Source organism: Bos taurus, chromosome 21 (assembly GCF_002263795.3).
Source record: "Bos taurus isolate L1 Dominette 01449 registration number 42190680 breed Hereford chromosome 21, ARS-UCD2.0, whole genome shotgun sequence".
NCBI classification, from domain to species: Eukaryota; Metazoa; Chordata; class Mammalia; order Artiodactyla; family Bovidae; genus Bos; species Bos taurus.
The window spans coordinates 28,119,916-28,143,889 of record NC_037348.1 but is presented as its reverse complement, the minus strand read 5'-3'; the positions used below and the strand labels follow the sequence as shown (position 1 = coordinate 28,143,889).

The window sequence follows — 23,974 nt, the reverse complement described above, 5'->3', positions numbered from 1 at the left end:
TCTCCCCCAGACTACCCCCACTTCCATCCAGGCTGGCACATAACATTGAGCAGAGTTCCATGTGCTATACAGTAGGTCTTTGTGGTTATTCATTTTAAATATAGCAGTGTGTAAAAAGTTTTCTGTTATTTTTGCATTCTCAGTCTCTCAAGTTGTGTCCAACTCTTTTGCTACCCCATGGACTGCAGCCTCCCAGGCTCCTCTGTCCATGGAATTCTCCAGTCAAGAATAATACAGTGGGTTGCCATCCCTCCATGGGATCTTCCCAGCCCAGGGATTGAACCTGTGTCTCTGCATTGGCAGGTGGGTTCTTTACTACTGAGCCACCTGGGAAGCCTCTACCATTTTATTTCTCATTACTAGGTTTATCAGGACCACAGCTTGAGATCCTCAGTGGTCCATTTTGGAGGACCTTGATTCTATGACTATTTTATTCTTCCCAGAGCCTGTTAGAATTTTTTCATGATGCTTCTAGCCGCATTTATTACCAGCACTCTAATCTCAAAATTGAAAGCACCCAGTAACCAAGCCAACACTAATTACAAAGCCACAGACCTCAGAGGAGCTCCACCGTAACCAGGGCAACCCTGATTCAGCTTCATCATGATGAATAGTAAATGAAGAGAGGATGCGGCCTTCGGCTGGGGTTGTTGGAAATGTGCGGCTTTAAAGATGAAAGAAAACTTAGCTGAAAGTACACAGGTCCACTCAGGGTCTCCTCAGCCACAATCTCCTTCCAGGTTTCCATTGTTGCTGAGAGCTATAGATTTTATTCTACTAATCATGGGTCAAGAAGAGTCTCAGCCTCTCTTGGCTTCACAAGAAATTTGGTATTGGACTGTTCTTTGCAGTTTGTCATGATGACACAGAATTGTCCCCTCTAGAGTAACACAATTCTTTTTTAGTTCATCTGCATGTGAATTTGTCATTATCATCAGCAAACGGATGTCATGGCTAACACAGCAATTTGAAAGTCAAGTCCAAATCCCAAAGTTCCCCAGCAAAGAAGAAATTCTCAGCAAAACAAGAACTGATATGTTTAAAGTAAGCCAACAGTTGTTGTTGAGTCACTAAGTTGTATCTGATTCATTTGTGACCCCATGGTCTGTAGCCCGACAGGCTCCTCTGTCCAGGGGATTTCCCAGGCAAGAATACTGAAGTAGATTGCCACTTCCTTCTCCAGGTGATCTTCCTGACCCAGGGATTAAACCCACATCTCCTGCACTGGCAGGTGGATTCTTTGCCACTGAGCCACCAGGGAAGCCCAGCCGACAGTGGTTCCATATAAATACTCACCTGTCCTGTGTCCATTTCCTCTTATATTCGTTGGATAATATATTTTCACAGAAACACAGATGCAGAGCCCCATGTCTGAAATGTCCTGGGTGCTGTGACAACTCAAATGAGTCCTGACTCTGTATCCTCTGTGTGGCTCACATTATAGGCAGAGAGGTGGGTGACAGAGGAGCAAACAGAAGAGACAGGTAACAGGAAGGACTACAAGAAAAGGAGCAGTCTGGTGTGTGGAGGTAGCCCAGTCTTCTCTGAGCAGGTGACAGGTGGGCTGGGGCCTGAGTGATGCTGGAGAGCAGGAGTGGGGGGTTTCTGGGATGGGAGCAGCAGAGACCAGGTCTAAGGGTAACTGGAGTTTGAGAGCGGGAAGCCCAGGGGTGTGCAGTGCACAGAGCTGGCCATCTCAGTCCTGGCTGTGTGCCCCCAGTCTCCGTGGACTTGGAAGGACTCTGACCCAGGGATTTCTTCCCACTGGACTTGACACCTGCCTGGCACTGTCTTCTCATGGTTCTGTTCATGTGACTTCATGGCTGGGACACTTGGGGACCTTTTCACATCCCTCCAGTCTCCAGCCACGACTGGATCATGTTGCCTCATTCCTATACCTAGATCTGAGTGAAAGCCGTGGGCAAGATTGATTCACTGCCCTGCCTCCCAGGACCACTCATGGAAATGCAGCAGACTTGCTGTATTTCCTGGGAGCTTAACCATGTCTGTCCTGACAATGGGGACCCTGGTCCATCACCCAGAACTCCCCAGGAGACCCCCAAGTATCAACACAATGTAAACTTCTTCTCCTGTGTGGACCCTTCTGTCTTCTGAGCTGGGGTTGCTTAAGTGTCAGGGAACAGGGCAGGGAGGGAGCTGGGAGGGGCAGGCATCAGCTGTGATGAACCCCTCTTGCATCCTCCCCAGTATGTCAGCCACACCATCTCCAGAGCATGTGCCCTCGGATGGAGGGGGCTGGCCTGGCAGGGAGCTGAGGTCCATGTGCTCCAGGGCCGGCCTCCCAGGTGACCCTTCTGTCCCCCACCCCTCACCCTGGCCCCAGGGGCACCGGCTGCAGCCAGGCCAGCTCAGCCAGTGTTACAGTTAGCAGACCTCTAATATCTGCTAGAATTGATGCTTTCAAACTGTTGTGCTGGGGAAGACTCTTGAGAGTCCCTTGGACAGCAAGGAGATCAAACCAGTCAATCCTAAAGGAAATCAACCCTGAATATTCATTGGAAGGACTGATGCTGAATTGAAACTCCAGTACTGTGGTCAGCTGATGTGAAGAGCCGAGTCATTGGAAAAGACCCTGATGCTGGGAAAGAGTGAGGGCAGGAGGAGAAGAGGGTGACAGAGGATGAGATAGTTGGATGGCATCACTAACTCAGTGGACATGAGTTTGAGCAAAGTCTGGGAGATGGTGAAGGACAGGGAAGCCTGCTGTGCTGCAGCCAATGGGATCGCAAAGAGTTGGACACGACTGAGCCACAGAAGAAGAATGACACCAATACCTGCTAGAAACGTGCTCTCTAGAAGGAAAAACAGTGCTTGAAACTGACCGATTCTCGAGGGTGTTAGTGACTCACCTGACGGGAGCACCAGTCACTCTGGTGACCGCATCCCCCAGAGCCCATGAGATGCCCCCTGTCAAAGCAGAGAGCTCGCCAAGACCAAGGGCATGGGCACCAAGGTGCCAGGTGAGGAGTCTGGCTGTAGCAGATGGAGAGCAGAGGGGAGGGCCCCTCACCTCACAGAAAGGAGAAAACACATCCCCCACCCCCAGCGACTGAGGATGAAGCCAGAAGCAAGCTCACTCCAGCCCAGGACCCAGGAGCCTTGGGAGCCCTGGGAGCCCTGGGAAACTTCAAGCAAAGCCAGAAACTGAAATTGTTATGTGCCATTCCCCAATTTCACCCTCACACTAGGTGAGTCTCCTCTCCCCCTTGCCCCCACCCCAAGATTAAAATGAAATTTGAAAAATCAGTGTCCAGGTGCCCTGCTCACATCCTCCCATCCCATCTTGGTTCTTATCTGCCCCCCACATATATTTTATCTCTACCCCTGTCTCTGGTGTGTTCACACCACTGGAACAATGAGCAGAAGTCATTCCTTAAGGACTCACCGGGGCTCTGCTGCTGACGGGAGCTTCCAGTTTCACCCAGAGAAGCACGGCGGGGCCCTGAGCAGGACTTTTTTGTAACTCTGAAGGTCACCACTGAAGGTCACATGCCCTTATATTGGACTAGAGACCAGAAAACAATGAAAATGCTCTTCTTGATGGATGGTTCGTTACGCTCAAAGAATGAACCAACACAAGCTGACAGGCATTTGTGTCTGGAAGCACAGCAATCCCGGGTTGGGGGCTGAGCCTGGGGGAGCCCCACCGCCCTGTGGTCGCCCCCACAGCTGGGGCCCAGGAGGGAAAGCAGCCCCTCCACTCCTTCTTCCCCTTTTCTCCCGATGGCTCTTGGGAGCGTTTGGTGTGGACGATGTGACGGATGTTATTTTAGAAAGAAGGAGGGAGGTGGAGGGAGGGAGAACAGGAATGCAGGCAACCCGGGTCCCTGGTCCCCTGCCATGTGGTGGTGACAAGCAGGGAAAGACTGACAGACTGAGAAGCCACGCAGGAGAGAGGCCGTTTCATTTTTGTTTTGTTTTTAAATATAATTTATTTATATTTTGGTTGTGCTGGGTCTTCATTGCTGGGCTTTCTCTAGTTTCTGCGAATGGGGGTTATTCTCTAGTTGCGGTGCACGGGCTTCTCGTTGCTGCAGTTTCTCTTGTTGCAGAGCACAGGCTCAGTAGTTGTGGTGCATGGGCTGAGTTGCTCCATGGCATGTGGGATCTTCCCAGACCAGGGATTGAACTTAGCACTGAGCCACCAGCGAAGCCCCTGTTTCATTTTCTAAACCACTATTTCCCTCAGTTAATTTGGCCACAGAACCTCATTTTAGTTCTTTATGATGTTTCTGTTATTCCAAACATCCTCACTTGGGTCTCTGTGGAACAGAAATGCTAAATGTGCCTTGTGTTCCTGTTAACCGTGTTCCGCCCTCTGTCTGCTTCTGCAGGCCAAGTCAGGCTCTGCGTTGATTACGATGCTAACTAATGACTTCTCAGAGTCTGGCCCCCAAAACACACTTCTGCATTGTTAACAAAAGGCAGGGAGGAGATGAAGTCCCCACCCCCGCGGTCCAGCTGGCTCCAGGCCTCTCCTGTGGTGGGAACATCTCAAGACCAGCAGCCTCGTTTCCCTGATCAGCAGGGAGGCTGCTGTGAACATTCATAATTTATCAACTTCTGCCGCCCTTGAAAGTGTCATTTGAACAAAAAGATCTTGTAAAGACTCCTAGGATGGCAGAAATTGTTGCCATGTCCTATGGGGACAACTGGCTCCCTGACAGGAAGGTTACAATGGCCCCTTCAGATTCTCCACTTGCAGATTAGTGCTCTCTCTCCTTCTAGCTCTGTCTCTCTCTCTGTGTCTGTCTCTTTGTCTCTTTTTCTCTGCTTCTGTCTCTCTCTCCCCCTTCTGTATCTCCCTGTCTGTCTCTTTGTCTCTGTCACACTCTGTCTCTGTCTGTCTCTGTCTTTCTCTCTGTCTCACCCTGTCTCTGTCACTCTCTATCTCTCTCTGTCTCTCTGTTTCTGTCTGTCTCTGCCTGTCTCTCTCGCATTGGCACTCATGTGATGAAAAATGTAAAGGCTGTGCCCTCTGTTAGATTTATTATTCCACAAATAATTTGAGCATCTGTTGCAGAGACAACAGCTAAATTAGCAAACAGATAGACTGTGATGAAATCAAGACCAAAATAAAGGTGAAATGTCTGATGATCTGAATAAAAAGCAGGTCCTAGTTTTCCCTGAAAGGTCAGGGAAGGTTTAAAAGCTTCATTGTATGATTTTTATAATAAAATTTCTATCTTCTGGAATTAGATATTGTTTGCCTTAGATGCTTTATACACACACACAATTTTAAAAAACACACAAAACCTTAGCTCCTCAACAGACTTTGGGTTTTAAGGAAGTTTTGTTAGTGGATGTTCCCCATTGACCCTGTGATGCATGTTCTAAAGTGCAGTGAGAACCAGAGAACAGAGCAGCGTTTTGCTGTCATCAGCAGCACGCCTGTGTTCCAGTGCACTTAATTATGTGCAAAGTGGGATTCAGAAACATTGGTCCACCATCACTGTCAAGCTTCCTTGACAGAGGAAAGCAGCATCATGAAAGCAATATGAGGACAAAAAATCTGTCAGTTTAAAGATGAAAATTTAAATTTTAATGAATTGGGAAGAACTCAAGGACTGATGCTGAAGCTGAAGCTCAAGTACTTTGGCCATCTGGTGCAAAGAGCCGAGTCGTTGGAAAAGACCTTGACGCTGGGAAAAATTAAGGACAGGAGGAGAAGGAGATGACAGAGGATGAGGTGGCTGGACACCAGTTTGAGCAAACTCCTGTAGAAAGTGAAGGACAGGGAAGCCTGGCATGCTGCAGTCAATGGAGTTGTAAAGAGCCGGACATGACAGCAACTGAACAACAACAACAATAGAAGAACAAGCCTAGGGGGAACTTTCAGGGCCCTGACCTGTTTGAAGCCACAGGTGCTGGAGGAAAACTGGTCAAACCCAGCCTTGAGGACCCCCACCCCACTCAGTGTCAGGCTGGGCATGGCAGGAGCATCGTACACACGGGCCCCTGGGCCCTCCCTTTCCATTGGGCCCTTTCTCCTCCCTGTCAGGCTGACAGGCCATTAATTAGAGGGGTTCGGGGCCAGGCTGGCTTTTCAGTGCTGCAAAGAGATTCATGTGAAATCACCGCAAAGCTCTATCACGTGGGTCCCAGTGACCCGAGCACGGAGGGACATCCTGAGATAAATCTGCCAGCCCCCGCACACCAAGACGCCGAGGTCACGGACCTCATCAGAAGGCTTCCAGAATTTGTCTCAGAATTAATCACAGCCTCAGTGAAGTAACGGACGAGGTTAATGTCATCCCCTGAGGTTGATAACGGGTCACTCGATATGCTGAACCATCCTTCTACTGCACCCCCCCAAACGCAGTCTCTCTCTTCTCCCTCCCCAGAAAGCTGTGTAGCCATTTACGTTAGCAGCCTCGGAGTCAATGCCAAGGTGGGGCCGTGGTCATATGCAATCATTCCTCAAGGCTTTTGAGCTGTGGGGACACAGGCTCGCTCAGGAAAGCCAGACTTTGTCCTGGTGCTGCTAAGAGCTCAAGGACTCAGTGGAGCCCCAGGCGTTGACCCCTGCTTGAGGGTTGTGGCACGTGCCAGCTTCAGGGGGAGCTCAGGGCCACTATGTTTCCACGGGAAGGAGAAAGGAAGACACCCGCTTGGTGCCTTCCTTATGGCTTCATTTTAAATGTATTTATTTATTTATTTTTGGCTACACTAGGTCTTTGTTGCTGCCTAGGCTTTCTCTAGTTTCAGCAAACAGGCTACTCTCTAGTTGTGGTGCACAGGCTTCTCATTGCAGTGGCTTCTTGTTGGGGAGCACAGCTCTAGAGTGTGCATGGGCTTCAGTAGTTGTGGCTTGCAGGCTTAATTGTCCCAAAGATGTGGGATTTTAGTTCCCTCACCAGGGATTGGATCTGTGTCCCCTGATTTGCAGGCAGATTCTCAGCCACTGGACCACCAAGGAAGACCCTATGGCTTACTCTTATGGGTTGATTGGACTCTAAGCCAGAGCAGCTTTTGGAAGGATATTTGTCCTGTGTTCTTGGGGGCAGCTTACCTCCGCCCCGATGTGTGCATCATCGTTGCTCAGCCAAGCTGTTCCAACTAGACTTTTCTCTCTAGGTCTTGGAATCTTTACCAGAGTCATCAGTAGGTGAGGGAGACCAGGGACCTCAGTCCAGTTGAGCATTTGAAAGAGATGGCAGCTATTTCAAGCCACCTAGATGTCCTCAGCTGAGCTTTAGTGTGTTAAGACATCTACTTCTCAGGTTACCATTCTTTCCCAATTTGGGGGCTTAATTCTTGAATGTTTATTATTCCATATAGTCTTTAAAACACTTTTGCACATGCACCCCCTGGGACTCAGTTTGGATTCCAGAGTGGGTGAGTGCTCAGTCGTGTCCAACTCTTTGCAACCCCAAGGACTGTAGTCCTCCAGGCTCCTCTGTCCATGAGATTCTTGAGGCAAGAATACTGCAGTGGGTTGCCATTTCCTTCCCCAGGGGATCTTTCCAACCCAGGGATTGAACCTGCATCTCCTGCATTGGCAGGCAGATTCTTTACCGCTGAGCCATCTGTGCGTCTCTGGCAAGGGCCAGCATTTCGGAGATGTCAGAGATTTCCACGTGGGAGCCAACCATGCCCTCCACGGATTCAGGCCGTATGTGTCAGTCCCAGTTCTGAGTTTCAAAGAAACAACTGGAGCTGTTATCCATCTGAAGGAGTTATTATGGGACCCCCTAAAGCTCAGTCTCCAGGATGACCAGAAATCAGATTTGGGGGCTACAAAGCCAGGAAGGGAGCAGTGTTCCAAATCATACTGAGGAGCTGCTGTTGGGAGTGACCCTGTCGTCAGCCCTGGGCTTGTGTCTGACCATGCTGACCATGGGCTCTGGATGCTGCCCCCAGAGCCCAGCTCTTGCCCTTCTGGAAGTGGTTCATGTCTGCTACTTACAGAGCCAGGGTGGAGCCAGTTCAGTGCACGCCCCAAGCTTCCACTTAGAGTGCCCTGTAGAGGTATCATGTCCTATGGGTGGAGCCTGGGACACCTGCCTGCTCTCTCTCTGGAGTGCTGGCCAGGGAAGCCTTTCTGGGAAAAGTGGAATATTCACAAAAAGATTCTCCAGTCTGAGAGGAGGGCTCCATGGTATGGGTGCCAGATAGAATGACCCACATCTCATGTACCTGAGTTTTTGCCATTTAATAGCGTTTTATACATAGCTTCACATATCATTAAATTTCCATGTTTAATCTCTTATCTTTTATTTGTTATTGTTACTTTAAATAGAAAATTTTTGCCATTTTTATTTTTAATTGGTTATTAATAGTATCATATTTGGGCTTCCTGGGTAGCTCAGCTGGTAAAGAATCTGCCTGTAATGTAGGAACCCCCAGTTCAATTCCTGGGTTGGGAAGATCCCCTGGAGAAGGGATAGGCTACCCACTCCAGCATTCTTGGTATTCCCTGGTGACTCAGACGGTAAAGAATCCACCTGCAATGCAGGAGACCTGGGTTTGATCCCTGGGTTGGGAAGATCCCCTGGAGGAGGGCATGGCAACCCACTCCAATATTCTTGCCTGGAGAATACCCATGGACAGAGGAGCCTGGTGGGCTACAGCCAATGAGGTCACAGAGAGTCAGACAGGACTGAGCAACTAAGCACAGCACAGTATCATATTTATTATAACCAATGCAACAAATACTCTTTAGTGAAACAAGTAAAGTGTTTGTTAGATGGAAAAAGAATAGAGTTGTGGATAGACTCATAAGCAGACTCAGAAAGTCATGCCCTCAAGGTTGTTTAAATCACTTACATGGGGCATTTCTTCTGGGTTTTCTTTGAACAAATACTCTTAATTGCCATCATTTTTAGTGTAGTCTCTTAGATTGTTTTTAGATATTCGATCGCGTTTGGAAAGACAGTTCTATCTTCTCCAGTATTTACACAGTTTGCAGTAATTTCTTATCTTTAAATTAGCAAGTGCTCCTAAAACAGTGCAGAATTGTGGCCACGGGTGTCATTCCTCTGTGTTATTCCTGATCTTAGTGGAATTGCCTTCATATTTCTCCAGTTAAAATGGTATTTGTGGATTTCCCTGGTGGTCCAGTGGTTAATCCACCTACCAGTGCAGGTGACACAGGTTCGATCTCTGGTCCGGGAAGATTCCACAGGCTGTGGGGCAGCTAAGCCTATGTATCACAACTACCAAAGGAACCCTGTGCACAGCAACAAAGGCCCGGTGCAGTCCTTCAAAACAAATAAATATTTTTAAAATGGTATTTGCTTTTGATATTTGCCGGGTAAAAGCCTTATCAGATTTAAGTCATTTTCTCCTATTCTTGAAAGTGACTGAGAGTTTTTACCATGAATGCCTGCTAAATTTGAGGCACTAGTTTTTTGAGATCTATTTATAAGATTGTATGATTTTTCTCCTTTGATTTGTCCCTGGAACAGATTTTCTTGATTGATTTACCACTGTTCCAGAATCCTATTTCTAAAATGAAACTTGGATATTTTTCAGGGTAACCTAGGTTTTGGGAACAAGTAAATACATGATGTTTAACAGAACTAAGTTTTCCTCTCTCCCTTGTGCTGCACGGCCAGCCAGGCCTGGGGCTATAGCATTTAGAACACACACACTGACCACTAAGGCTGCTAAGCTTCCAGATGTATTTTTAGGAGATTCCTTCTGAGCATACAGCCAACCCTAAGGAAAGGGCCGGTGGAGACTGAGAAAGCACTGAGAACATTTCAGTACCTGCTTGCCACCATGCATGAATTCCAAACCCTGGACTCTTTTGTTTTATGAATCTATAAATTCCCTTTCTTGTAGGCATTTAGACTTGGGCTGTATAGTTTGCATTCAATACTTTTTAGTACAGCAGTGGAATATAATTCCTTTAATACAGCTTTGGATTCAAGGAGCCACTGTTTTGCTTAGAATATTTTCATGTTTGAAAGGAGAAGCTGACCTTTTGGTTTGTGGTAGGAGTGGGGAGCTTTTGTTTTTCCTTTTCAGAATTGTGGGTAAGGTTAAACTAGCTTTATAAGGTAACTGTGGTATTTTCTTCTTTATCTCTTGCTCTGAAATTGTTTTAAAACATAGGAATTATCTTTTCATTAAAGGTCAGAGCAAACTCAGCCTCTGAGAAAGCAATGGCACCCTACTCCAGAACTCTTCCCTGGAAAATCCCATGGATGGAGGAGCCTGGTAGGCTACAGTCCATGGGGTCGCTAAGAGTTGGACACGACTGAGCGACTTCACTTTCACTTTTCACTTTCATGCCTTGGAGAAGGAAATGGCAACCCACTCCATTGTTCTTGCCTGGAGAATCCCAGGGACAGGGGAGCCTGGTGGGCTGCCGTCTATGGGGTCACACAGAGTCGGACACGACTGAAGTGACTTAGCAATAGCAGTAGCAAACTCAGCCTGAAATACCATTTTGGACTTTCTAATCTTTTTTACTTTGGCCACCTCACGCGAAGAGTTGACTGATTGGAAAAGACTCTGATGCTGGGAGGGATTGGGGGCAGGAGGAGAAGGGGATGACAGAGGATTAGATGGCTGGATGGCATCACCGACTCGATGGACATGAGTTTGAGTGAACTCCAGAAGTTGGTGATGGACAAGGAGGCCTGGCGTACTTTAATTTATGGGGTCACAAAGAGTCGGACACGACTGAGCGACTGAACTGAACTGAACTGAATCTCTTTTACGGTTATTGATCTTTAGGTTTACTTATGGACTAGGTATCATAGCTTGTATTTTGCTAGGAAATTATCTGTGTCCTCTAGGTTTGAAAATTTATGGCTGTAGAGCTACCCATATTCTTTTAATCTCTACTATGTGAGTGCACACGTGGTAAGTTGCTTCAGTTTTGTCTGACTCTTTGCAACCCTATGGACTGTGGCCCACCAGGCTCCTCTGTCTATGGGATTCTTCAGGCAAGAATACTGGACTGGGTTGCCATTTCCTCCTCCGGGGGAATCTTCCTGACCCAGGGATCAAACACACGTTTCCTGCATTGGCAGGTGGGTTCTTTACCACTGCACCACCTGGGAAATCCTAAGTTTATAGCTTAGGTTTCTTATATTTTATTTTTTTATTAATTGCTTTTGAAAATAGGAATTTTAAATAATTCCTAATGGTATTTCTGGTGAGTTTTGTCTGTTAAAAAATTCATCTTGACTTTATTATGTAAAGAAAATGAGATAGGATGCTTGTCCCATGTTCCTTATTGTTAGGAACCACACGCCAGGTTCTAACCTTGAGCTCTGTCTGTGTTCCCCTGTCCAGATAAAGTTCGACAGTGTGGAGGTATGTGTCTGCTGCGAGACCCAGCATCAGGTGTCCGGCTGCAGCAACCTCGGGGAGACGCTGAAGCTGAACCCGCTGCGCGAGGACTGCAACGCCGTGCGACTGACCTTGAAGGTGACCCAGGCTTCACTCGCTCCTGCCTCCCACTCCATCCCTGAGATTTCTCCTGGGAATGTTCTTTTAACCGTGTTCCTTTCAGTTCTTGGTCCCTGCAGCTGGGCACATGCAACAGGGGACATCTTTCTGGAGAGCATTGTAAACAGTTAGTGAAAGTCACTCAGTCATGTCCAACTCTGTGCAACCCCATGGATTGTAGCCCACCAGGCTCTTCTGTCCATGGGATTCTTCAGGCAAGAATACTGGAGTGGGTTGCCATTTCCTCCTCCAAGGAATCTTCCTGACCCAGGGATCAAACCCAAGTCTCCTGCTCTGCAGGCAGATTCTTTACCATCTGAGCCACCAGGGAAGCCCCTTAAACAATTAGAAATTTCCACTTTAAAGGTTTTGTTTTTTGAATTTTCCATTTTAACCATTTCACTTTCTGCCTCTGACCTCTGTGAAGCACTGCTGAATGGTTGAAAGAGGTCGACACAAATATTGATATGACGTGTGTCACTGCTGTTCCAGCGTTTGATTTTATTGAACTCTAGTTGACTTACAGTGTTGTGTTTAATTTCTGCTGTACAGCCAATTGACTTAGTTATAGGTACATTCTTTTTCATATTCTTTTCCATTATGGTTTATCATAGGATATTGAGTATAGCTCCCCGTGCTATACAATAGGACCTTGTTGTTTATCCATCCTATATATAATAGTTTGCATCTGCTAAACCCAAACTCCCAATCCTTCCCCTTCCCTTTGGCAACCACAAGTGTGTTTTCTATGTCTGTGAGTCACAGATATGTTCATTTGTGCCATATTTTAGATTCTACGTGTAAGTGGTATCATTTGGTATTTGTCTTTCTCTTTCTGACTTACTTAGGATGATCATCTCTAGTTGCATCCATGTTGCTGCAAATGGCATTATTTCGTTCTTTTTTATGGCTGAGCCAACATTTTTGCTATTATACCATCAGAGAACAGATGGGTACTTATTTTGCCTTTTTAAAGATATTTGGAGCAAGAAATGTTACAGTTTCCCATGGAAGTCTATTCTTATGTACAGCATCTGATTTTTCTTTAATGGCATGGAAAATTGTTTATATCACTTCTTTCTTTTTCTCCCTACAAGTTTTTCCTGCTCCTGAAAATCAAAATTGGCCACTTACACACGCATCTGAACAACGAACCCAATTCTTTTCCTCTTTTCCCTGAAACTAAACTGCTAAACTTTTTCTGAAAAATAAGGCTACAGTGCAAGGAGCCCTTGATGGTGGTCCTATGGCACATGCATGCTAAGTTATTTCAGTCATGTCTGACTCCTTGCGACCTCACAGACTGTAGCCCACCAGGCTCCTCTGTCCATGGGATTCTCCAGGCAAGAATACTGGAGTGGATTGCCATCCCTCTTCCAGGGGATCTTCTCGATCCAGAAATCGAACCTGAGTCTCTTGGCGTCTCCTGCATTGGCAGGCAGGTTCTTTACCACTAACGCTACATTGTACAATAGGGGCTCTGTAGTATGTGTATGGGGGACACAGTATGTGGGGGTTTGGACGCTCTGGAGGACCACCTAACACCTGGCGGGCACAGACGGCAGTGTCACTCTCTGGAACAGGGGCCTGTGGTGGGTCCACTGTAGGAGACATTTCAGATGCCGGAAATGGTGACCAGTCTGTCAGGGGAACTCTCTGTGAATTCCCATGCTCTGGGAAACTGGCTGGCAAAAAGAGCAGTGGCCACAGAGAGAGAGGAGGTTCCTGAGGCCCGATGTGAAGGGACCTGGCCCCCAGCACCTGCCCTGTGTCACAAGGAGTGTGGTCCTCGATTCTTCTTCCAGTCTGATGAGGAATATCTCTGGAGCCCGGAAGATGATGGCAATGCTGCTTCTCTGTTCCCTCAGATTGTTCTTGAGGGTTTGGAGGCTCTGAAACCCCCCTGCTCCCTGGGTCTCTTTGAAGCTTTCCTACCACGTCTAAACCCCAGATCACAGGGAGAATTCCACAAACAGAGGAGCCTGATGGGCTACAGTCCATGGGGTCACAAAGAGTCGGACACAACTAACACTCTCACTTTCTTTCACTTCCTAATAATGTCTAGTGACAAAATAAATGATAAAAAGATGTTTTGGTAGGTTAATGGTGGTCTTTGCCAAGTCAAACCCAACACAAGATTGTGACATCTTTTCTGATCAATATTAACAGAAGTTTTAAAAGGTTACAAAAATTGGAATCATAACTGATAGAATATGAATCATCATGGGTTGATAGTATATCCATCCCAACTTTATTCTTTGCTATATCCCGAGTTATCATTACAGTTATATTATAATGATGTAATTCTAATTGAAAATAGAGGTAAAGATCTTTTTTTGTTTGTTTGTTCGCTTCAAGTATCTGGTTTAATTTATGGAACTGTAGTAAAACAAATTATCCAAAGAAACCTTATCAATGGATAAGGAAATAAAACTTTCCAGGAATCAATCAATTATTGAGTTTATAAGTTTACTTCTCTTGAAGATTCTTTTCTTTGTCTCTAAGGAAGTTAAAGGAGAAAAAAAAAAAAAGAAAAGAAATCCAGCAAGACAATTTCCTAAAAACCTAGGGGCCTGAAAAATAGACTCATTGTTTAATCTTGAGTATGTTTTTAACCATGCTGAAGAAATAAAAATGCCCCTGAGAATAAGTGAACATTGATATTTTGTGACGGAGTGTGAAGGCTGACAAGTCCAGAATGGTCAGGGTGGGCAGCCGGCTGGACATCAGGGAAGAGCTGATGCTGCAGTTCACCCACAGGCAGAACCCCTCCTCCCAGTGGGGAAGGGTGGAGGGTCAAGCCTTCGCCTGGATGAATGAGCCCCTCTCCATCACTCAGTGTTTCTCCAGTCCTCAGGCTAGGACAGCCCCCTGCAGTGGAAGCATGGAGTCCTAACCCTGGATCACCAGGGATGTCCTGACAGTGGACATTTTTAAGGTCTAAGGCAACATGCTCAGCAAACACAGCTTCAAGATGCACCCCTCTTCCTTCCAGACCGCTGCCCTGGACCCTCCTCAAGTGGATACCCTGAAGCCATCACCGGGGGATGCACTGTGATGTAGCTGATGAAAGTTGTCTTTCTGTTAGCTGGGGTGGTGGGGGGGCGGAGCCTGCAGGGCTTGAGTGCTGGGCCACATGGGTGGGCCCCTCACACGAGGACCCCCCAGCTTTTGGCACATTCAGATAAGGACCCACAGCAGGTAGTCCCCAGCCCTCTGCCCTTGACTGTGGGATCTTTCGAGGCTCCATGTCAGGGTCTGGGAAGAGGAGGATCATGAACAGGGCTTGCTGGGGTGGTCCCAGGATAAATAATAAAAGACCTGACCTTCACTCTACTCCCCAGACAAACTAGGGGCTTCAGAGGGGCCCCATTGCCTTGAGTGGGGGCAGAGAGCAGGTTGTGGTTTTGCATACACAACCTGGAGGAGACGGTGCAGAGTCCACTCCTTGAGACCGAAGGTTGTGTCTAAAGCACTTAGTTATGTTCAGAGCTCTGAATTGGCACCGATATGCTGAGGGGAAGAGGGCATTAAGAGGAAAGTATGTAGGATGGGAAATGTTTCAATAATAATTGAATGATGAGGCCATTTGAAAGAACATGTAAAACCGGCAGAAGGGAATGTGAAGGTAGAGAATTACTTGTAACAAAGGAGCCGGAAGTAATCCTGGGGCCATGGGTAAATTCTCTCCCTTGATCGCGGTGGTGGCTATGCAGGTGTGCACATGTGTCAAAACTCATTGGATTCTGTGTTTAAAATATGCTCACTCTGTCATTCGTCTGTCATACGTCAGTACCTCAAGCTGTTAAATGTCCATGTGACGGATGAGTTGTGGGTGAAGAAAGACGTGAAAGCAAGGCCAGAAAGATGGAGACAGGCCCGTGCAGGCGTTCAGAGATGCATTTAGGGATCTGACTTCATTCAGAAATCAACACACACTGGTTATAGAAGCTCAAGGAAAGGAGAAGATGACCATGGCTGAGCTGAGCATAACTGTCTGGAGGGCCTTACTGTCCCCAGGCCCTTGCAGAGAGGCCCAAGATTAGAGGGGCCACAGGACAGAATCTTGACTGAGGGAGCAGAATTCCTGCCAGAGAGACGACTCAGTGGAGGAGTGATACCTATATTTGACCCCAGTGTGGCTTTTCTGGGGGCCATCCTTTGTGACCTGCTTTGCACGACCTTTTTATTTACTTATTTATTTATTATTTTTATTTTTTTGTTGAAGTATAGTTTGTTTGTTTTTTTTTTTGAAGTATAGTTGATTTACTTGTGTAAGTGTGTGAGTCGCTCAGTCGTGTCCAACTCTTTGCATCCCCATAGACTGTCACCTGCGAGTCTCTGTCCATAGAATTTTCCAGGCAAGAATACTGGAGTGGATTGCCATTCCCTTCTCCAGGGGATCATCCCAACCCAGGGATCAAACCTGCGTCTCCTGCATTGGCAGGCAGATTCTGTACCACTGAGCCACCAGGGAAGCCTATTTTAACAGTGCTAGAATGATTAGTCATGCAGTCATCAGCCTGGGCTCACATGCTGTGTCTTTTCAGCAGGCACACAGGCCAGGATGTAAGGAGGGTCCATCTTCCCTTTTACAAAACATCCCATTTCTCTACTAAGAGGTAATATTCTCACGGCCGGTGGAAGAGGTACCTTTGCTTCAGTCACATCCTTGCCAAGAGTTCTTGCCATAGATTCTTCTTGACTTGTCTTGTATCGTCAATGTATTGGCCATTTGTGTTTCTCATCAGTGAATCATCTGTTTTGTCTGTCTTCCTGTGGGGTTCTCTGTTCTAAACAATGACCTTAGTCATAAAAATCTCATGCACTCTGGGACTTGTCATTCAGTTTTGTTTGGGATGTCATTTCGTTTCATTTTGGATGTCGTTTTTCAGAGACAAGTTTTCAGTTTCAGTGCAGTCAGATTCATTTCCTGTTGGAAGTGTCCTTTCTATATTGCATTTAAGAAATATTTTCCCATCCTGAGGTCAGATAAACTTCCTGGATTTTTTTCCCACAAGCTTTAAAACTTTGCTTTTCATGTTTAGTTTTTATCCACCTGGGTCTTAGTTATGCATGTGGCGTGAGATACGACCTAGTTTTGTTTTTCACTGATAGATCATCATCTGCTGTTACAGCTCAGGTTAGTGGTCATTTAGTCATGTGGTTATATATTGAGTATCTGTATCTAAAAACATTTATTTCTGGGGTCTCTTTTCTTCTGTGTTGGTGTATGGCTTGACTCATTGTCAATAGCACATTATATTAAATGCTTTTTCTTTATTAAGTGTGTGTTTGGTAGGATCAGCCCCCCTTATTTCTTCTCAAAATGATCTTGGCTCTTCTCTGTCCTTTGTGGACTCTCCCCTGCCCTCCCCCTTCCCCATTTCTCTCTCTGTCTTAGACACACGAAGCCATTCATTTGTAACTGCATTGTATTTTTAGGTTCGTTGTCTGAGAATGGCCATTTTTGGTGTATCTTTCCATTTATGTATCCTTCTGTCGTGTTTTTCAATAAAATTGGTATGATTTTTGTTAGATACATTCCTAGATGTCATATAGTTTTGTCCCACTACAGGAAAAGTAGAGTTTTTTGAAGAACATTTTCTGATTTTAAAATGTTTGTATAGAGAAACACATTTACTTCTGTTCATTGGTCATGCATCCAGTTACTAATAACTCCATTTACTCTGACAGTTTGCCCATAGATTGCTTGGGGTTTTCTATTTAGTGGGTTACCTTATCTGGGAATAATGGCAGTATGCTTCTTCCTTTCCAGTCTTTTTGTTGCTTATTGATTTTTCTTCATTTTTCCTATCTTCCCAAACTGACAAGGACTCTTCAGCACAGTATTGAATAGGGCTTGAACCAGACATCTTGTTTTCTTCCTGATTTATTTTACTTTATTTTTATTGAGGTATAGTTTATTTACAATGTTGTGTAATGTAAATTACAATGTTGTGTACAATGTAGTTTCAAGTGTACAGCAAAGTGACTCAGATTCTTTCAACCACTATCGGTTATTACAAGATGTTGAGTGTAGTTTCCTGTGCTATACATTAGGTCCTTGTTGTTTATCTGTTTTATTCCTTCCTGATTTTAAAGGAAGTGTATTCAATAATTAGGAATAATGTTTATTGAAATTTTGGGACTAAATAGTATTTTCCAGGTTTAGGGAATCCCATTTTATTACTGTTTTGCTTAGAATTTACCATTAAAGAGTCTTAAACTTTAGCAAAAATGCTACATCTATTGAGATGTGTGTATGCTAAAATGTATGTGTATTTATATATTTGTATATACATACATATACATACACATATGAGTATGTACAAATACATGCATGTATACTTAATAGATGCAGCATTTGCTAAAATTTGACTCTTTAATATATATTTAATTTAATATATAAATGTTTATGTATATGTACCCACAGGCTTCCATGTACAGTGGTAAAGAATTCATCTGCCAATGCAGAAGACTCTAGTTCAATCCCTGGGTCAGGAAGATCCCCTGGAGAAGGAAACAGCAATTCCAGTATTCTTGCCTGGAGAATTCGATGGACAGAGGAACCTAGTGGGCTACAGTCCATGGGGTCACAAAGAGTCAGACACGACTGAGCCAGCACAAGTTTTATGTTTTATGTGGTTCCAAGGATCTCTCATTTTCATTATGATTCACTTTTTAATCCCTGAGTTATTCCACTGTGTGTTGTGAATTTGCAGAGGTAGAAAGGGCTTAATCAGTTGTTTTCCTGTCATTCACAGCAAACGTAACTGCACTGTGGTTGGATAACCCCATACGCCTGTGTCTTAGTGTTAGTTTGTTGACCTTTGCTTTGCATCCAAGTTTGCAAGCAAGTTTTGTTAAAGCCCCACACATCTTGTGAGTCCAGGTTCTGGCACACATCTGTGAGACATGGTGTGGGGTTTGGCTCGTCCCTGTCGTCACTCATTGTCTGCTGGGCGTGTTGGGCCAGGGGTGTGGAAACCTCCTGCAATGGTGCATTTGCCCATTTATATGCCCACCTCCCTGGTTTCCCTTCTCTCTGTTCATCCTCATCTAGATCTTCTTTATAGACTCTTTCTGCTCCAGAATTAGGACCCAGCTGTGGGTTCTCAGGGCTTCTCCTGGTGGCTCAGATGGTTAAGAATCTGCCTGCAGTGCAGGAGACCTGGGTTCAATCCCTGAGTCGAGAAGATCCCTGGAGAAGGGAATGGCAACCCACTCCAGTATCTTGCCTGGAGAATCCCATGGACAGAAGAGCCTGATGGGCTATAGTCCACAGGGTCACAAAGAATCTGACATGGCTGAACATCTAACACTTTCACTTCATTTTCTGGGTTCTGATTCAGACTCTCATCTCTCCTGGCCGAGCACACCCTTGCTGGGCAAGTTCAGCTGCCTCCCTGGTGTTGTCCCCACCCCTGCACTGGCCACACCCATGTCCCAGAGTCCAGCCCAGACCCACTGAGCTCCCTCCACGCAGAGAACCGCAGCCCTCTCAGACTCAGTGGACCCCACTGAGTTCTTCCTCACTGTTCCCAACAGTTCCACACCCCATGCGGCCTGCCCATCTCGGAACAGCTGCCCCTGCTTAGGCCATGGGGGTGACTTTTTTCTCCTTTACTCCCTCCTGTTAATCACCAAGTCCCCTATCCATCATATCCTTCTCTGCTTCTCACCCTCTTCCTGCCTCATTCATGGAAGCCACCTTGCTGTTGTTCAGTCGCTCAGTCGTGTCCAACTCTTCGCAGCCCCATGGACTGCAGCTTCCCTGTCCTCCACTATCTCCCAGAGTTTGCTCAAACTCATGTCCATTGAGTTGGTGATGCCACTTGTGGCTCCTCAATCCAAATATTTATATATTCAAAACTCTCACAAACTTCTGTGTGCCTCCATTTATCTTTGAACAGATCCTAGAAGGCGTTTAAGGAACACTGTCTAGTCTGAGCACATGCAGAAATGTTTTAATATAAGTTAAATGCAGATTGGAAATTTTACTTCTTATTATAAATAGTACCTAAGTCCCTAGGTGGCTAAAGGCTAATAAGAGCATTTAAATTACTTCTGTGTGTATTGCCTGAGTGCCTCTTCCTTCTTTTTGACTTCATTCTTTATATTCCTGAGCTTTAATCAAACTACGGTCACTCAAACAAGTGGACAGAACCTTCCAGAGGCAGAGCAACAGCAGAGCAGTAAAAGGTGTGTGGACATCAGAATTTTTTTCTCTCCTCAGTTGAACAGTAGGAGCAATGATATAGAAGTTGTTTAGGCCAGAGAAGGGCATTCTGGAGTGGGCAACCAGTCATTTCTGCAGCTGTTTTCCTTAAGCATTTGTGGATGAGGCCTCAAAGCCCTTTACTGAATTCATCCTCCAGTGTTTGTGAGCAGATGAAAGTCCCCAGGTGACTGGCCATCCGTCATAGGATCGTAGATGGTGCTTATTGAACCTCACTGTGTGCTGAGCCTTGCTCTGAGCCCTTCATGTTTGCGAACTAATTTCACCCTCACAGCCCTGAGATAGGTGGGTATTGCTATTCCATTTATTTATTTATTTATTTTGACTGTGCTGGGTCTTCGTTGCTGCTTGGGTTTTTCTCTAGCTGCAGTGAGTAGGGGCTACTTTCTAGTTGTGGAGCTCAGACTTCTCATTGCGGTAGCTTCTCTTGTTGTAGAACACAGGCTAAAGGGCGTAGGGGCTTCAGTAGTTGGCGGCTTCCAGGCCCTAGAGCACAGGCTTAGTAGTTGTGGCGGAGGGCTTAGTTGCCCCCACGGCATATGGAGTCTTCCTGAATTAGGGATCAAACCCATGTCTCCTGTATTGGCAGGTGGATTCTTTACCACTGAGCCACCAGGGAAGCCCTGTTATTCCATTTTACAGATGAGGACGCTCAGGCACAGTGAAATGAGACAGCTTCCCAAAGTCATGCAGGTCATTACAGTGGATCAGAGATTCTTGGCCAGCTCCCACTACCATCTGCAGTGGACACATAGGCATGCTACCCAGGACCATGGCTTAGCCACAGGACAATGGATGCAAACACTCAGAACAAGCTGAAGTCCAGCGAGAAAACGGTTATTGATACCTTCTGAATCACCAAAATTAAAGTATATTCACTCTAATTTATGTTCAGTTCCTTTCAAAAAAAATTCTTAGAAAATTGATAAACCAACAATTTGTTGTTTGGTCACTAAGTTGTGTCCAATTCCTTGCAACCTCATGAACTGCAGCAGTCCTGGCTTCCTTGTCCTCCACTATCTCCCCGAGTTTGCTCAAATTCATGCCCATTGAGTCAGTGATGCCATCCAACCATCTCACCCTCTGTTGTCCCCTTCTGCTCCTGCCCTCAATCTTTCCCAGCATCAGGGTCTTTTCCAGTGAGTTGGCTCTTCGCATCATGTGGCCAAAGTATTGGAGCTTCGACATCAGTCCTTCTAATGAACATAATCAATTGTGTGCTCTGTGTGCTCTGCTATGTCACCTCAGTCGTGTCTGACTCTTTGTGACCCCACAGACTGTAACCCACCAAGCTCCTCTGTCATGGAATTCTCCAGGCAAGAATACTCCAGAGGGTTGCAATTTCCTACTCCAGGGGATTTTCCAGACCCAGGGATTGAACCTATGTCTATTAAGTCTCCTGCATTGGCAGACGAGGTTTTTTTTTTGTTTTGTTTTTTACTAGTAGCACCACCTGGAGAAGGAAATGGCAACCCACTCCAGTATCCTTGTGTGGAAAACCCCATGGACAGAGGAGCCTGGCGGGCTACAGTCCATGGGGTCACAAAGAATTCGATCAGTTCAGTTCAGTTCAGTCGCTCAGTCATGTCCAACTCTTCTCGACCCCATGAATCGCAGCATGCCAGGCCTCCCTGTCCATCACCAACTCCTGGAGTTCACTCAGACTCACGTCCATCGAGTCAGTGATGCCATCCAGCCATCTCATCCTCTGTTGTCCCCTTCTCCTCCTGCCCCCAATCCCTCCCAGCATCAGAGTCTTTTCCAATGAGTCAACTCTTTGCATGAGGTAGCCAAAGTACTGGAGTTTCAGCTTCAGTATCATTCCCTCCAAAGAAATCCCAGGGCTGATCTCCTTCAGAATGGACTGGTTGGATCTCCTTGCAGTCCAAGGGACTCTCAAGAGTCTTCTCCAACACCACAGTTCAAAAGCATCAATTCTTCTACACTCAGCCTTCTTCACAGTCCAACTCTCACATCCATACATGACCACAGGAAAAACCATAGCCTTGACTAGACAGACCTTTGTTGGCAAAGTAATGTCTCTGCTTTTGAATATGCTATCTAGGTTGGTCATAACTTTCCTTCCAAGGAGTAAGTGTCTTTTAATTTCATGGCTGCAGTCACCATCTGCAGTGATTTTGGAGCCCAGAAAAATAAAGTCTGACACTGTTTCCACTGTTTCCCCATCTATTTCCCGTGAAGTGATGGGACCGGATGCTATGATCTTCGTTTTCTGAATTTTGAGCTTTAAGCCAACTTTTTCACTCTCCTTTCACTTTCATCAAGAGGCTTTTTAGTTCCTCTTTACTTTCTGCCGTAAGGGAGGTGTCATCTGCATATCTGAGGTTATTGATATTTCTCCCGGCAATCTTAATTCCAGCTTGTGTTTTTTCCAGTCCAGTGTTTCTCATGATGTACTCTGCATAGAAGTTAAATAAGTAGGGTGACCATATACAGCCTTGACGTACTCCTTTTCCTATTTGGAACCAGTCTGTTGTTCCATGTCCAGTTCTAACTGTTGCTTCCTGACCTGCATACAGATTTCTCAAGAGACAGGTCAGGTGGTCTGGTATTCCCATCTCTTTCAGAATTTTCCACAGTTTATTGTGATCCACGCAGTCAAAGGCTTTGGCATAGTCAATAAAGCAGAAATAGATGTTTTTCTGGAATTCTCTTGCTTTCTCCATGATCCAGCGGATATTGGCAATTTGATCTCTGGTTCCTCTGCCTTTTCTAAAACCAGCTTGAACATCAGGAAGTTCACGGTTCACGTATTGCTGAAGCCTGGCTTGGAGAATTTTGAGCATTACTTTACTAGCATGTGAGATGAGTGCAATTGTGCAGTAGTTTGAGCATTCTTTGGCATTGCCTTTCTTTGGGATTGGAATGAAAACTGACCTTTTCCAGTCCTGTGGCCACTGCTGAGTTTTCCAAATTTGCTGGCATATTGAGTGCAGCACTTTCACAGCATCATCTTTCAGGATTTGAAGAATTGGATAGGACATAGCAACTAAACAACGGCAACAATGGCATGGATGGTTTTGCCGTGAACAAAAATAAGGGCTCCTGGTTCCTGTGATCCTCCTTACTCCCCCTCACCCTTCCCATCCCTTTCCTCTACTGGCTTTCCAGTAAAGTCCTACAGGGATGAACTATTGATGCCTGGAACAACTTGAATGAATCTTGAGGGAATCAAGCTGAGTGAAAAAACTCAGTTGTGGAAAGTCACATGTTTTATGCTTCCAGTTGTATCCTAGCCTTGAAATGACAAAAGTATAAAAACAGAGATCAGACTTGTGGTTGACAGGGGTCTGGAAAGGGAGGTTGAGTGGGAGAGAAAGGTGAGTGTGTCTGTAAAGGGCAACGTGGGTAGGGAGGGTGGATCCTGTGCTCATGGAGGTGTTCTGAGCATTGACTGTGTCATCGTCCTTCCTGGCTGTGATATCACACTGTAGTTTTATAAGATGCTGCCGTGGAAAAAACCAAGGGAGGCGTACCCAGGGTCCCTCTATGGTTTCTTACAACTGCAAGTGAATCTACAGTTTTCTCAAGAAAAGAAGTTTAAAAAACTTGGAATTTTTTTTTCTTATCAAAATTCTCAGTTAGACTTTATAATTGACAGAGATGGCCCACCTACTTAAATGTTGGCACTTTGAAGATTTTCTTAGATGGTAACTACCTAATAATTATCAAAATTGTAAAATACATCATTTAGTATCTAATTTGATCAACCATGTGGGAGAGTACACAAATGTGTCTGTAATAGACCAGTGTTGATGAAAAAAAAAAGCCCCACGAAACAGGTGGCTGCCCTTGTCCTGGACCTCAACGGCAGTGCTGAGGGTCCTGCCGCCTGCGTTGCCAAGACAATGCTGACGCCCTCTGCGTCTTTTCCCGCAGGAACTCCTCTTCAGTGTGTGTGCCCTCAACGTCCTGTCCACCATTGTGTGTGCACTGGCCACAGCCATGTGCTGCATGCAGATGGTCTCTGCCGATGTCCTGCAGATGGTAAGTGGCCCCCCGCCTCTCCCCCTCTCCCCAGCACAGTCAAAATGGTGGGGTCTTGACCCCTCCCCCAACCAGTTTGAGAGCAATGCAGCATGGACACCGCTGGCTTCCCACCAGAACAATGAGCCCTGACAGCACATGGGGCCTGGAGATCCTTGAAGGTCCCTCCATGCTACCCTCTGGAAGACAGAAACCCACAGATTCGATGCCACCGATGTATTTATTTAGGTGCAGTTGGAGCTCCTTGCTGATGGGGTCCAGCTACCGTTACATGCCTCTAGGGAGCCCCAGGTT

General features: G+C 46.0%; 1 protein-coding gene across 1 annotated transcript in view; it reads left to right on the top strand.

The window, feature by feature from the left end:
* Positions 1-23,974, top strand: part of ENTREP2 (endosomal transmembrane epsin interactor 2) — a 240,582-nt gene that overhangs the window by 192,776 nt on the left and 23,832 nt on the right. The window contains exons 4-5 of the mRNA XM_002696649.5: positions 11,275-11,409; positions 23,573-23,680. Coding sequence (XP_002696695.1) covers positions 11,275-11,409; positions 23,573-23,680 — 243 coding nt within the window. The remainder of the gene's footprint in view (positions 1-11,274; positions 11,410-23,572; positions 23,681-23,974) is intronic.